Genomic DNA, 16,515 nt, shown 5'->3' on the forward strand with positions numbered 1-16,515 from the left:
CAGGGTTGTGCTACCAGCTGATGATCTGCACTTATTTGAGCTCTAGCATGTACTCCCTGTTGGACCAGTCGCTCTGAGGCTTAGTCTACACCAGGCACGTAAGTCGACTGCAGATACGCAATACTAGCCACAGCAATTGTGGAGCTAGAATTAACTTATCTGCAATCAACTTACCTGGCCATCCTCAGTGAGGGAGGTTGACGAGACAGTTTCTCCCGTGAACCCTCCTGTATTCCGTGCAATAGCAAGGACGTGTGAAATCAAGCTCCGGAAGATCGACCCCGAAACGGCTGTAGCATAGACAAGCCCTGAGTGAAAAGCACGGTTACACTCAAGTGAAGAGGGCACGGCATAGGGATGGCTGATTAAACAAAGGCAATAAACAAACCAACAAGATCTTCACCCACCCAACCTGGAGCAGCAAATGAGGAAGCACTCGCAAATGAACAAGAGAAATCCAGGCAGTCAGTGACAATGGAAAACATTCACGGAGGAAGATAAGAGGGACACGGCAGCCAAAGGTGGAACATGAAGGTTTCTAAAACCAAGGAGGATGGAGGAGGGATAGAAAAGAAAACATTAAAAGAAACCACAAAGCTGCTATTTTCTTTCAGTTTCTTTCCACGCATAAATAAATAAATAAATAAGCAAAACGTTTCAAGGACATTTTGCGAACAGCGACTCTTTCCACAAACCAAAAAGAAAAAAAACCCAAACAAACAAATTCAGACCAAAAAATTTCCATTTCAGAAGTCAACCAGCTACTGATGATGCAGCTCATGGGGAACGATTCTCTGAGGGGAAAAGAACACAGCTGGGGTAAGAAGGTGACCGTGGAGTCTACCTCCATGGATAATCATGAGGCTTTGGCCGTATTAACGCAAAACCCAGATGTTTGCGGACAAGCTTTCAAAAGAGTCAGTCAATGGGCAACACAGCCCACATCCAGCGTCCTTCAGGCCTGGAGAGGTCAGAAGGCCACCCTAGCAGCTCTCCATGGATGCTGTGACTCGGGAAGGAACTGAAGCTGCCGTGCTCTGACAACACACCGACATCATTGACAAATCAGCCAGAGGAAGAGGAACAAATCACTCGACTCCAGAGCCGGGCCATATCCGTTCAGTCCTTCTTGCTTCTAGTATTCTTCCCTGTTTACCCTCTGATCTTTATTTAATCAGCTGAGCAATTCCACTTCCGGACCGCGGCAGCAGGTTCAGTTTACATTTACAAAGAGTATTTTGAGTCTGCCTGCTTCCACGTCCCCCATCTCATAAGGTCAGGCAACACAGGGCTTGGAAATACAGGGCAAGTTTCCCTATCTCCTTTGGCAGATGGGTGGGGGAGAAAATGAGTGCCACAAACTTGTTCTGCAGCCCCTGGCGAACAAGTCCAAAGCACGAAACCGCCACTGACTGTGGCACAATCCAATCATATTAGCAGTCACGGCTCAGATCTGAGCAGGAATAATGTGATTTTTGCATTATAGGACCAAGGATACAACACCACCACCTGGGAGATCAGTCCAGCCAGGGTCAATATTCCAGGATTCCATTTTGTGCACCGAGTGGGGATATACAGAACTGAACAATCAGGGATCACCAGTTGACTCCATACTCCTCATTTTAGCAAGGAGTAAGGGAGGTCAACAAGGAGAGTTTCTCCCAATGACCTCCCCCAACGAGGATGGCCAGCTAAGTCGATCGCAGATGTGCGGACTCCAGCTACACAACTGCCATAGCTGGAATTGCATCTCTCTGATCGACTTTAAGGTCTAGTGTAGACCTGGCCTTAAATATATTGGCGCAGCCCTGGGGAAGTGCAAGAACCAGCCAGCATTACTGCACCCACAGATGCAAGTCTGTCGGCAGACCTGTGTGGAAGCCAAAAGCCAGCTAAGAAAAAGGCTGTTGGTTAGGACTGAGGAGTATCCTTATTGCTCCCAATCAAAGAGAGTTTTGCTCTAACGGGTTATGTATTTTCCTCTATCTACATATCACTACAGCAGGGTGCCTGGCAGCTGAATGCACATGAAGGCAGAAATGATAATACTGAACTCCTTCAGGAGGTAGGCGAGATGGAAGACTCGGCCGAATTCATTATCAAGGCTAGGAAGATTAGCTTGTGCTTTTAAGTGTCCTCGGGCTGGGGGAAAGAATCTGAGCTAAAAACATACTTCCCTCCAATTCAATTAGAGGGTGGCTCTGGGAGAAATGAGCCACCAAGATGGAAAGGCGCAGCCGGCACAACTAGAGGATCAGCTAAAATGATCAGGTTGCTTTTCGTCTTAATGTTCTTGGGCTTCCTGGGGCGACCTGAAATCCTGTGGAGTTCCTGTCATTGCTGCAACCTGCTATGGTCACTCGCTCACTCTCATACGCTGCGCCAAGCCACCAGCCTCCCAGGAGTTCACTCGGATGCATCTCACAGCAAATCTTTACGTCCCCTGGTCAGAATGGAGCAGTGAAGAAGGAGAAGCAGCAGGTGAACAAAGCAAGTAGTTTCTGTCACAGTGATTCTGCTTTGGAATCTCCTTTAAGTTAATACAGCCAGGCCTGAGCAGAAGGATAGGCTTGAATTTACACTCTGGTCTTACTCCTCGGTTGGCCTATCTGTCTCCTAATCTAAGACTTACCTACACAAAGTAGATAATTTCCTTCCCCCGAAAGGTTTCCCATGGGTACAGCTCCACCAACAAGGCACAAGGTCCAACAGGGTTGGAACTGGGGTTTTCTACCCTCTCACGCTCAGACCTGCCCTCACCTTGTAGCAATGGCGGTCATCTTCAGGATGCCTAGCGTGGCCAAGGCCTTCGCAGCAAGCAGCCCGGAAGGTAGAATGCTCGTGTTAAAACAGATCTATTGCCACCAGACATCTGTGCTGCCCCCTGGGGCATTGCCTGCTGCTCGGGGGAGCCAAGGTCCTTCACAGCAGCTTGCAAGACTGACAGAAGCCAGCCGAGGGGCTCCTCCGAAGCATTCCACTCAACACTTTGCACATATCTGAAGCAGAAGAGACTTCAGAGGACTCCCCTACCCAGGCCCCACGTGCAATAGAACAATGCCTGCACAAGTGCACCACTCCTTATGACTGCCCTTCAGTCGAAGCCGTTAATCAGGCTGAAGTGGCCAGCTCCTCCACCCCGCCTGGTGGGGCCACCAGGAGCAGGGTGTAGTGACAGTCGAGGCATTCATTTCTGACTAACCCCTGGGGAACAGGCACCCTGAGTAGGAGCGCCATACAAATTTCAGCCATGTCCAGTCACACTCCTCTACACTGGAGGTGCTCTGACGAGGGAGTGGAGGAAATGAAAGGCAGCTAAAGGATGTTGTTAAATGAAGGACAGAGGGGGAAGCTGGTGACACTTGAAAGATCAATGACTCTCCCCAGCTGAGAGCCACACAGCTTTCCTATTCATCTCTGATACGACTCATTAACACTCCCGGCAAAAGCAGCAGCTGCTGAGGGCGAGGAGTGTGGTGCTAAGAAATGACTCCGTGGTTGAGCCTCTCTCCAGCAAACACCAGAGCCACTCGGGGCTCGCTTATTGGGCACTGATTTAGCAACTACTCATTCCTACGCGTGCGCAGCCAGAGAATCTTACGCACTTTAAAACCCTTCCCTGCTTCGGTCTGTCTGTGCTGAAACAACCCTCCACAAATATGCCACCTGTTTAACTGGACCTGACTATAGCTGTTGGAAAGTCTGGGCCTCCGTGGCGGCTAAAGGAACCATACCGGCAGAGCAGCATTTCCAAGCAAAGCGGAGGTTGTACTTCCCAACAGTTCAGGAAGGCAGGGTGCAAGACAGACGACATCTGTCCCGCCAGAACCGCTCTGAGGGCTCAATCAGTCAAGGTGCAGCGAACTCTAAACCTGACAGAAGCTTTCAACTGCAACCAGGCCCGCTGACAGGGAAGGCAAAAGAGCCTTAGGCTCTTTAAATCACTGCTGGAGGCGCTGAGGCCTGGGTGAGTGAAGCTAGCCCTCAGCCTGCCCCTTCCACAGGAGGCCCTGCCCCTTCCAGGGGCCCAGGGCCAAGCAAAGACTGTTACCAGCCCTGACTGCAGCCAACAGAATAGTCTAGCAGCAGTAAGAATTTCTTCTGCTTTCCCACCCAGTTTAAGCTAACCCAACCCCTTATCCCCAATCACACTGCAAAACTTCACACATCCTTACAAGATCAAGACTAATGTTTCTGAGAGGCAAGTGCGTGCATAGTGCTTTACACATCAGGATCGGAAATACCCATGTTACCTGGCGCTGTCAAAGGTTGCTGATGCTGATTTCCCAACAGCTCCAAATCCAACGCCCACAGCTAGGCCCTCTGAAAGAAAGAGAGAGAAACAAAATTTAGCAGCTTGGATCAGCGGAAAAAGCTCGACGAAAGAACAAGAGCGAATACACTTGCTTCGTCGATTTTCAAAAGGCATTTGATAGTATAGATCAGAAAGTGACTTGGACGGTGTTGGAGTCTACGGAGTGGATAGGAGACTGATACGGTTGTTGAAGGATATCAATGACAATGCAGAGGCAGCGGTGAGAACATGCGGGGAGTTGGGAAGTTGGTTTAAAACAAGTAGAGGTACGAGACAAGGAGACCCAATATCGCCAAGTATCTTCACCGCACATCTGGAGAGAGCGATGGACAAGATCAAGGAAGAGTAGAAGGGGTATCTGTGCACAGGAGAAGAATTAACAACTTGAGGTTCGCAGATGATATAGTTATCATTGAGGAAGATAAGGAGAAGCTAGAGAAAACGGTGCAGGTGTTAAACGAAGAAGGGAAGTGGGTACAGACTGATTACGAACATCGATAAAACAAAAACAATGGCATTTGGAGATAAGGAAATAGGAAGGAAGATCAGTGTTGATGGTATTGAACTAGAAAACGTAGAGAAGTTCACATATCTGAGGAGCAAAGTAACGTATGATCTAGACCGTAAGAAGGAAATAGCGACTAGAATAGCGAAAGCAAGAGCAACTTTGCAGGTGATGGATAAAATCTGCAAAAGCAAAGCAATTAGCTGAAGAACGAAGCTGAGCGTCTTGAAAATGTGTGTATTCAGCAGCATGTTGTACAGATGTGAGACGGGTGATAATGAAAGATTCAAAAAGAAGAATATTGGCGTTGGAAAGGAGTTATAGAAAGATTCTGAGAATAGGATGGATGCAGAAGGTCACCAATGAGGAATTATATAGGAAGATACAGCCAAAAGAGAACCTGCTGCAGAAGGTTATAAAACGGTTTTCTATATGCAGCAGCCAAAATGTTACCGTTCATAACAGCTACAAGAGCTTTGAGCATTTCTGTAGAACAGTGTTGCATATTGCATCATCAGAAGAATTTACACACATCTAGAGCCCCATTACCACGGTTAAAGATGTTTCCTTTTGTGTTAGCAATGGCTCAGAGACCTATTTTCTTAAGTAGAAGAACAGAAATCTGCAGAAGGCTAACTTCAATAATCTTGCTCCATTTGAGCATGCTGGTTCTACAACACAGCACCAGGGAGAGATGAGAAATATTCACTGGGCAGCTGACTGGCAGGTTACTGAAACACTTGCATTCTCAATCCTCTGCGGGAAGCCTATCTGGCAGGTACATTTTCTTTCCTACAGGAGTCCAAGTCACAAAGCTGTCTAATTACAGTGGCCACACGTCTAATAGGAGAGAATGGTTGTTAGGCCTTCAGGCAGGCGCAGGAGACCTGTAATTTGACATCATTATGTACCATTGGTTCCATCCCCAGAAGTGATGCTTGCAGAATCACCTGGATAATTAGACTGTTCTCAGTTCACTTCCTGACTTTTCTATTTTCTTCACAAGCTCTCCCCAAACGTTCCCTGTTCTCGCGGTTCTTTTGCTTCCTTCAACACGAAAATGTTTCTCTGCAGTTTCAAAGCAATGTAACTTTTTTGTTTCTTTCCAGATCACTTTTTTTTTTTTAAACAGCATTGCTTCTCTCCACACCAGAGATGGCGAGAAACAAAATAAAGTTGGACTTGCTTGTATCATTTGATGGTGGAGTAAAAGAGGGGTTTTCACAACCCCTGACAGACACAAAATGTCTGACTTCCAAACAGGCTGACATCTTGATGCAATGTCCCAGCTGACAGAACTTTTAGTATAGTTCAGATAAGTTCCGAATAGCGTGGACACTTTTCCGCATCTTAAATAGACTCTGAGCGGCTGAAGAGTGCAGCTCAAAGTCTCAGAAGAGCAGTCTTTTTCAGGATGATGGTGGTCTTCTGCATTTCTAATCAGCTGAAAAAATACAGCAAGAACTGCCTGGTACTGGTTGGATCACAGAAATCCCCTTGCGGCTATCCGCCCTGGAGTGCTGATCAAGCCACCAATGCCTCCCTCCCTGCCCTCTGGCATGCCCGCTCGTCTGTCCTGCTGGGCAGAAGCTCTGGTCTTCCCCAACCAAGGCACAGAGTTGAAGTAACCATCCCACAACAGAGCAACACACAAGCTGAACCAGCTCAGCTCTGGGAAGACTCAGCAATGAGGCTTTGACAACATCCAGGAAACCAACTGACAAAAGCAACCAAAACTCCAAACAAATTCATCTTCCCCTGTGTAGAAGTTTTACACGGAAAAGCTCATCAAGATGTCCACCTCCTTTATCAATGAAAGAGAGACATGCACAGTGGCTGCCCCCCACTCCCAGGTAACAATTTATTTACACTGGGCTGGATGATAAGAAGTGTATTAATGATGTATACAAAGTAGGATTTAAGGGATTGCAAGTGAAAACAGACAAATCAAAGTGAATTACAAAGTTAAAATAAACAAAACACACCACTTAATTCTAATACAGTAAGAAACTTGTTGCTTGCAAATTCTTCCCCTAAACAGCTGTTCTTATCTCAGGCCAGCATTGATCTTTTTCTGATTTGGGCCCACCAGCTTTGCCTTCACTGGTTCACTGCAGTTTTTTTGTTTTGTTTTGTTTCCAGATTTCTGTGTGTGTATCCTCTTTGGGAAGAGAGGCAATTTTTGAAGCCAGCTGAAGACAAAAGATCCTACTGCTTTCCATTCCTTAAGTAAGCTTTCCCCCAGGACAGAAAGGCTTTTTTCATTCTACCTATCCCCATGGAAAAGTACCAGATTTCAGGTGGATTTCAGTACCAGGTGGCATGGTCACATGTCTTTCTAGGATGAACCACAATTCAGAATGCAGAAGAATTAAACCACTCAGAGGGTCGTTAGTTTGAGTACTGAGCCATTAAGTTCCTCAAGTATCACCAATGGCCCTCATTAGAGTATCTAGAATTAAAATTATTCACTTACAATAACGATACATGCACAAAAACAGGATATACAGGTCCAGCAGATTGTAATTTTAAAAATGATCTGTCACATGACCTTTTTGCATAAAGCATCTTCAAGTTATGCATATTCATATTCATAAGCCAATTTTCATAAAGTCTGGAGGTGGCCCCTGACACTGCCCCTCTCATAGACGGGCATTTCCAGTTCACGCTCTCCCCACTCCAAGCTGAAAATGTAGGAATTGAAGCGGATGGCTTGGGACTGCTAAAAGCTTTGGTTTTAAATGTTGAGCAAAGGTACAGATAAAGTAAATATAAAGACAGAGAACCCCAAATGAGTCAGCTCACCCTAGCTTCAAGACTAGGGTTATGCATCCTTAAGTGTCTACTGATGAATAATACTGGTGTATGCCCATTCCACAGAGTAAAATGGAGCTACTGCTGAGATCCCAGATCTGTAGCAATGTGATGGGCATATTACAGTCCCAAAGCCAGACAGACCATACACTTATGCAGAACGCTTATACAACATGCATAAGGTGCTTAAGACTATCTCCCCGGCACATACGCAAGCAACACGAGACATGAAGAGACAGAGAGAATGCTGCTACTTCAAAATAGTTGGCACCTGCAGATGATAAAGCAGCTATTTTCCTCTTTTGCATTCACACAGCAGGGCAGTGGTTTGACAAACCCATTTGGAGTTTTCCACTTTAAACACTATTAATGGCTCGGAGCTTGAGTGGAGTTATTGAGGTGGTTCGGATGGCTGTGATGGGGGAAAAAGACGGATCTCCCAGAGGGCACAACTCAAGCAGCCAATGTGCAGCTGGGATTAAATTAGGGGAAGAACCTAAACACGGGGTATGAAAAACATTATCAAGCTCTGAAGTGGGAGTGAAAAGGAGTAAAAGAATCGTGATGGTGAAGTTAATGAAAGAGAAGCAAAATTGCATACACACAGGAAACACAAGTAATGGGGAATTAAGATCAACAGACGGTGCGTGGGGAATTGCTTGCTGGATGGAGAAGCAGCAGAGTGACAAGGTGACCAGGTGTGCCACCCAACAGCAACATTAGGAAGGTAATGAAGAATAGAAATCGGCAGTGGCTCCAGCCTCATTCCACTCACAGCTGGGAGAACAGAGAGTCTGAAAGTCTCTCAATTAATCACCATCCAGAGAGGTAACTACCCTCCCTCCTCTAACACACAGTGTCAGAACCCAGAGTCCTGCAGCCTGATTGGGAGGGGGTGGTGCTCTGCAGGCTGGTGACAACCTCTGGCTGTGCCCTCCCCCCCACACTGCAGTTTGGGGGGTGGGGTGGCGGTGCATGTCAGTGGCTTATCCCTGGCCTCCAGGAGCCTCCTCCATTCTGCAGCGTTCAGGAGAAGCACTCTGAGGGCTGGCCAGGCACTGGGGACTGCCCTGGCCTCTAGCAGTCCCCCTCCCCATGGCCGGCAGCCTGCGTGGGAGCTGCACCCTTCTGAGCCCTCCCCCCATCCCGCCCCCTACAGCTTTCCGCATCTCCCCTGTAGCTGGCAGGCTGTCAGAAGTGGGCACAGGTTTCGGGGGAGGCCATCAAACTCCAGCAGCCCCCTTGCCTCCCCAGCCTGCAGGGGTTGAGGTTCCAGGGGCTTCCCATGGCCTGCAGGCCATCTGGAAGCGAGGGTCAGGGAAGGAGGGGTGGGGCTGAGCCCCCAGCTCACTTGCTGATGAAGATCAGTAAGGGTGCCACTCTTGGCACACTTGCCATGGGTTGCCGACCCCTGCCCTAGTACAATGGGGTCCTGGCCCGTAACTGAGGTTCCTAGACACGCTAATGACACAAATAATAAAAACGCACCATCAACATGGCTCAGCTCCAACAGCTGTTTGCACTGTGGTGTATTTAGATGTTTGTCAGCTAGAGAGAAAAGCCTGAAAAACTCAGTTTAAGAATCTGTGGTTTGTGGACAGTTTTCCTCTTGCAATTCAACCCAAGGCCACTAGCAGATTCTGACAGATTCTTGCAACAGAATTACAAGACCTGAGGCTGGCTTTGCTGTGCTTGGCACAGCCCAGGAAAGGTTCTGGCAAACAGGAACTAAGTGAGTGATTCTTTCATTACGCAGATAAACAGAGCAGGGAAAAGAAAATCAATAAGGAAAATGGAATATTACCTAAGGGTGCAGGATAAAAGCTATTGTGGATTAATTTGTGCTTCCTACTTGCCTGTTTCCTGCACTTTCTGTTCCCTACATCCACCATTCTCTCTTAGCCTGCTGGTGAATTGCAGCAGGGAATTATTCCCCTCAATCTGTACTCTGGCTGATCTAACCGAAGCAACTTTGCATAGTACAAGTCAGCGTGCTTACCGTGGTGTCTTCCACATGGTAAGGCCAATGGGAGCTGCTCTCCAATCGACTCCAGCTGGTCTTCTTGCCCTGGTGGAACACCGGAGTCGATAGGAGAGGGCTCAAAGGTTGATTTATTGTGTTTGATCCTCCATCTAGTGTAGACAAGCTCTCAGAAGAGTAGCTTTTTCTTCCTGGTTCCTCTTGTCATTGCCTCCAAACCCTGCTGCACGTCTGTTGAGTGGTTTTAGCAATTATATGTTCCTCTCTGTCTACAACAAACAGCAAGTCTCTGCAGCACTTACTTGTGAGAAGTAACTTCACGTAAACACCAGGGGGAGCAAACGGTGCCATTTACACCCATCTGTCTCCCTTTTCAGCCAGATATCTGCTCGCTTCCCAACATGATTCAGTGGTCACAGAGGCTGTCTACACTGAGCCCTGGTGCCAACTGTTTGATGCAAATAAGCAGTCTCGAAAATGCAAAATGGGGTCATTTGCATATTTGTGTATTAATTTGCATGTTCACTGAGCTACTTTGCATATTCAAGGCAGAAATTAGGCTGTGTAGACATGGTTCTGCCAGCAAAAACCTCCTTTGTTGGCAACCCTTTATAACTGATTTCTTCCAAGGATAAGGGGCTGCCAGCAAAGGGATTTTTGCCAGCAGAAACACGTCTACACTGCTTGATTTCTGCTGCGAATATGCAAATTAGCTCAGTGAATGTGCACATTAGTCACGTGACTAGGCAAATGATGTGTCGTTTGCATTTTCAAGACTGCTCATTTGCTGCAAACTGTCTGCACTAGGGCTCAGTGTAGACACAGTCAGAATGAGACCACTTCCCTGGAAATGGTTTTTAAAAGTATAGGTTTGTGTAACTTGACTTGGCTTCTAGTTGTTAAGTGCCTCGATTAATCTGCTTGCCGGAGTGCTACATTAGGCTTTGCTGAACTCCAAGACAGTGCAGGCACCAAGATGTATTGCTCTTTCCTGTAACAGTTCATTGCTGTATTTAACGCCCGTCATTTCCCCAAGTAGAGATCAGCACTGAAGAGCTGAAAGCCCATAAAACTGAGTGGTTAAATTCCAAATGCATTTGCAGGTTGCCACTTCCCCAGTACACTTCCCACAGGGCTGGGAGCTCACATTCACAGGAAGTATAAGGGAACTAATGGGAGACAGAGGAAAAAATAAGGTGCAATCAGAAATTTCCAAATCTGAGATTAGAGAGGAACCACAGCATCCCCCTGCACTCATGAACGGAGCTGCTTCTCCAAACAGTGGGGTGTCTGGATAAATCATGAGTCCATAATCAGTTCTGCTGAGGGCTGAACGCTAGTGCCCTAAAACATGCCATTATTAATCATTTGTCTGGGCTGCACAATAATCTCAGATCTAATTATGGTTTTCCTTTTGGCCAGAGCACTTAACCTGCCAGACCCTGAAAACTGGCTATTTCCGTTTGGAGGGGAAATGGATGATGCTGTGAGAGGGCAGACTGGGCCCTGAAATTCCCCACCTTGCCATTCCCAGTCCCAGTAAACCACAGAGAAGTCCTCCAAGGGAAGCTAGAGTGTCAGCCAGAGGAAATGGCCAATCAGGGGCCAGGAAGGGCCTATAAGAAGGCTGCTGGACCAGAGTCATCTCAGTACCATGGGAGATCTCCTAGAGAGAGGACCTGTGGGACTATCTGCCGAGAGCAGAGCTAGTGAGAGATAAGTATTGATGGACTGGCAGTAGAGCCCTAATCAAAGGGCGAGGACTCTGTCTCCAGGAGGGGAAGCCATGGAGGGAGCACGCCCTGCCCTGCCCAAGCGGGGAATGGGCTGTGCAGGGACACTACTGAGGACACCAGCCGGGGGCCCTGTTAGATGGGTACCCTGGAGGAGGTGAGAGTGTGGCATGCAATACTTGACTCAGCTGGAGGGCCGAGTTGTTGAATAGACTTTTGAATTATGGCAGCACAGACACACGCCACTGACCAGACGGGGGCCCTGGCGAGAGCCACCTCCTTACAGACCCCATTACATGGCATCAGGCATAATGCAGTCCTGTTTATCTATAACGAACATGCAAAAGCCTGTTCCCTGGCACACAGACAAATCCTACAACAGCTGCTTTGCTCACAGTTCCAAGCCTCGTTCAGCCCAACCTGCGCCCAAGAGCTTTCTCCCAGTCTCACACCTGGTGCCTCCCTGGCTTTTTTGGAATCTTCTCTGTCCACGTTTAAGGCACCCCTGCTGCTTCTGTTTCATTCAGACACACACACCTGCCATCAAAGCACCCCTCTTTCCTGCATCATCAGAACACGGGAACTCCTTGGGCCACCCGGCCCAGCCACTGCCCAGGCTAGCGTGCAGCATAGTCCTTTGGTGGTGTTTTTCCATTGCTATCACCAAACAAAGGGACATTTAATTGTGCCTTCATTTAACCTGAATGGAAGATAGCTTTCAGAGTTGGTGCGACTGCTCAGGAATCAAAGATGTGCTTAATGCATCATCAACGTGAGCGTGAAGCTTTTGAATATAAATGAAGCCAAGTTTGGCGGCTCTCGGGGTGAATTCGTTTCACCTGATTCCAAGCCCTCCCCAATATCAGCTTTCTAAAACAACTGCAAAAGCAAGCTCCTAGGCACGGCAGGTGAGCAGCACAGTAAGAAAAAGAAAGCACTCGTCTGCATCACTGGACTATCCTGCAGGCAACCACGACACGGAGAGACTCTTAAGGGTGTAGAATTAAGAGCAAAAGGACTGTTTCGACTGAACGCGGGGATGCAGCTCCTAACAGCAAAGGCTCTACGTGAGACTAGAATAGGTTCTCAAGGGAAGGGGAGCAGACACCTTTGCTTGGGTGGTTTATAAGGCGGCAGGACAAAACTATAGTAGATACCCTGCATGAGAACTCTTGCCCCAGCTCTGTTTTTTCCAGTTCTATGGGGTTGGTGCAGAAGATGCTGCAGTTCAGGCTACACACACGTGCCGTGACCCAGGGGCAGCTTGCACTGCAGCAGCTTGAGAGAGAACTGCAACCTCTGCACTACCAGTTTGGCCCATTTCGCCAGACCTGAACTAGAAAAATGAAAAAAGGCACCACAGCTGTGGCCCAGAGAGCGCTGGTTTGGTCTGAGCAACGGGCCTTCGCCTCTCTCTTGGGCTTTTATGGGTTTACCTGTCAAGATGCAAAGGGGCTGGCAAACTTGCTGGGCCCTGAGCAGGTGTAGGGGTGGGGAGCTCCACGTTCCCAGAAGGGGTGGAGCCTCAGGCAGAAGGGGCCAGGCTGGGGGTTAGCCTCCCCTCACCAACCCTCAGCACCACCCTGGGCTCAGGCACCAATTTAAAGGGCCCAGGGCTCCAGCCACCCCAAATGCAGCAATAACAGTGGCAGTGGGTGGGAGCTGAAGGCCCTTTTGAATTCCCTGGCCCCAGTGCAGCTCCTTTTTGCCCCTCCTCTCCTGTCTGTGGGCCTGTTTTCTCTTTATTATGCACTAACCCAGGATCAGACCAATCCTCCACTCAAGCACCAGGATCACCTGCGTGCCTTTTTAGATCGCAATGTTTTTGCAGATAGAAACTTTCCACCTATTTCCTTCTCCAGAACAAAGGTTTCCAAACAGCAAACTGCACAATAGTGACAATGCTGAAGGATCGCTACACAGAAAACCCTAACAACTGACTGGCGGCAGCTTGTAACAGACTAGGGTTCCAAGTGCCAAGGTGAAGAGAAATTACATCAGCCAGCTGAATCATTGCTTGTAGCAAGAGGGACACAGATCTCGGGTGCAACAATACAAAGCAGGGTGTACTAATTGCATGGTGTGTTCTGAAAGCAACGTGCCAACACTCAGGTGCAATCTCGCACAAGAGGCTGTTTGCTCGGGTGCTGCAGGCATGCCACATTACCACTGGGAAGCTAGCGGTGAAATGCAAAGAGCTCCAAAAATGCAAAAGCTGCATTTAAGTTTCTATTGGCAGAGGCGCCCAACAACACTGCCTTCTACCGCCCACCTGCAGCAGCATTCTTACCAAGCCAATGTACGGAATACGGACAAAACCCAACAGACTTTATCAACTGACCTGGTCATGCAAACAGGCAAATGACATGTCCTATTCACACCAGTGCAGGGGATACTGGGACCAAGATATGGTGGAGAAGGGACTAATAGAACAAGGGGAGCCCAACTGGAGGAGAGAATGACTAAACTAGGAAAGCAGGTAGGTCGTAGCGAGGAAGTAGCTTATTGGAAGTTGAGTCACGACAGGCCAGGGAAGCTGAACGACACACAAGTGCACAGAGAGTGAAGCGAGGCTGTTTCTGCTTGGTGCCTGCACGGTGAGAGCGAGATCTCACGCCCTCCGCAGAGAGCAGTGAGAAGGCAGAGAGACAATCCAGCACCAGAATGGGCCAAGGACCAGAAAGATGAGACTGAAGGTGGGGTAGGTAGCTGGTGGGGGAGAGGGCTTTGACTTGGGGAAGAATAATTCTTTCGCTAGATATTGGAACAGCCAAGAAGCCAACAAAGATTTCAGGGTGGAGGGATTGTGAGAGATGGGGACCAGTTTCAAAGTACAGACACAAGCAGCTTTAACTTACATGCATGTACACTTTGGAAGACCCAAGGTTAGGCTCCAGAAAGCTTACTGGGGTGGACAGGGTATGCAGGCCTGACAGGATCTGAACAGCGGCCCCATGGTAGTTATGGATCCAAGAGCCATCCCCATGGATAAAACAGCCAACATGGAGGTAGGGAAAGAGGAGGTGGGCAGGAAGAAGCGGGGATGACCCAACAAAGGGGTCTAGGAGTGGATGGGAGTTCCCTGCTCAGTGTTCAGATGTGGCCTCTGCATAGGCAGGAGTGAAACAAGAGAAAGCAGGGAGCCAGGAAAGATGCCAGAGTCAAACAGAACATCAAGGCCCACAACAGAAAGGAAGCCCTGATCAGGTGAGAGAAGCAGATAACATTGCATGACCTGTCATCTTTTGTACAAAGAGATCCAGCTGAGTGTGAATATATTTGTTCCACATCAGTGTTACATAAGAACTGCCAGACCAAAGGTCCATCTAGTCCAGTATCCCGCCTTTTGGCAACGGCCAATGCCACATGCTCCCGAGGGAGCAAACAAGCAATCATCAAGTGATCCTGTATGTGCATTCAGAAAATCAGATACGCCACTGTTCAGCCCACACCAAGAAATGAGGACGACAAACTCTCAGATCACCAAAACTTGCTGTCACCCCTAAGAATCTTGGGACACAGCCCAGCGTCAGGCACATGTCAACGTCATGACAGCGGGGATGCAGCTGGATGGCTATTGGAGATGGAGTACTGCTGCGGTGTACAAATTCACAAGCAAGCTTGGCACGCCTGGGGTCAGAGACAGGTGCCTGGACAGTCTGTGTAGATGCACATTTAGTCTGATCCAAAGCCCGAGCAAGTCTACGCATTAACTTCAGTGGGGTTGACATCAGGTCCCTCAACACCCAGACTTCCTCTCACCACCGTCATGAGCTCAGAGCACTCTGACTTGACACGCATGCCAGGCTCGCAGCAAATATCTGAGAACTCTGTATGAAGCCACACCCGGCAGAAGGGACTGTGCCGGGACTTAAAGTGTGAGGAGGGCCTAGAAATGTAGCTTCCGGTAGGGTTCCAGGCCTGTTGGCCTCAGCCACCCCAGATCAAATTATGTCCAGTTCACAAGTAGGAGGATGTTCTCTCTAATGCCCAGACCTGCCATCTCGTAACTAGATCTCCAAGGCAAGCTTTGCTCTCCTGGGATTACTCATCTCGTTAGGGTGCTGTGGAGCCCTTTCTCTCAGGGTAAACATGCTGCAACCACAAGTTGGCTAGCAATTCTGCAGATGCTGTGGCACTCGGGAAGGGTTCTCTGTTTGCCCTTTGGGCTGCAAGGGGTAAGGAGAAACATACAAACTAAGTTTTTCCTCAACAAAATAAGCAGAGCTGAATCCAGACCTGCACAGGAAGCAGACCAGTCCAGCTAGGTGGTGGCATTTCCACACAGTCACTCTTCAAACCACAATCTAGAAGAGAACCACAGCTCCTCACACGCCAGCACAGCACCTAGCAGAGCGCAAATATATAGGTCTCCTTTGGCGCACCGCACACCTGGCACAAGGCAACACTCCTATGGTGAGGCCCTGGTCCCAGGCACATGGCACAGTAGAGGTGCAAGATCTAATGGTGTAAATGCAGAACTGAGAGCCAGGAATAAACAAGTCCCAACCCCAGTTCTGACCCTGGGCAAGTCTTGGTGCCTTCACCTCAGATTCCCCATCTGTAAAATTAGGATAATGGTACGTAACAGTAACTAACGTAAAACACGGTTATGGTGTAAGATGTTCTGAAAATTAAAAAAAAATAAAGTTCTCTAATGCCTGTTATGACTGAAGGACAATATTATTTCACATACCTTTGGGGACATTTAAGGACTCTGGATGGCTCAGATGTTAAACCAAACCTCTAATTAAGATGCTCTTTCCCTCCCCACCCTAATCCTAGCTAGCATAATTACTGCAGGTATCACATTTAATTATGATAATTTGATGGTGGTAACACTACAAACTCTCTGAGCTTCTTTACTGCAGAGCTGCAAATAAGATTCTCCTCCTCCCATGGTGAGGCCAGTGAGCAATATAACAATTATCCCCAAAGTAGAACCTACTCAGAGGACATTAGTATTTAGACATGAAGTACAATAACCAGAAGCTGTAATGCTAGTGCAAAGATGCAGATTTCTTTCCAGCTAAATTTTGCATGCTCTCTCTCTCTCTCTCTCTCTCTCTCACACACACACACACACACACACACACACACAAAATTAGAACCAACTCTTAGAAGCCTGAACCTGCCACTCTTTTTTTTTGGGGGGGGGGGCGGGCGG

The 16,515-nt window shown here is 48.2% G+C and overlaps 1 protein-coding gene across 7 annotated transcripts in view; it reads right to left on the reverse strand.

Annotated features, from left to right (window-relative positions):
- SLC39A11 (solute carrier family 39 member 11) overlaps positions 1–16,515 on the reverse strand; it is a 318,218-nt gene that overhangs the window by 56,436 nt on the left and 245,267 nt on the right. For all 7 annotated transcript variants that reach the window (XM_075014328.1, XM_075014323.1, XM_075014327.1 and 4 more), the window contains one exon: positions 4,254–4,323. In XM_075014328.1, coding sequence (XP_074870429.1) covers positions 4,254–4,323 — 70 coding nt within the window. The remainder of the gene's footprint in view (positions 1–4,253; positions 4,324–16,515) is intronic.

Source organism: Carettochelys insculpta, chromosome 20, assembly GCF_033958435.1.
Source record: "Carettochelys insculpta isolate YL-2023 chromosome 20, ASM3395843v1, whole genome shotgun sequence".
Lineage (NCBI taxonomy): Eukaryota > Metazoa > Chordata > Testudines > Carettochelyidae > Carettochelys > Carettochelys insculpta.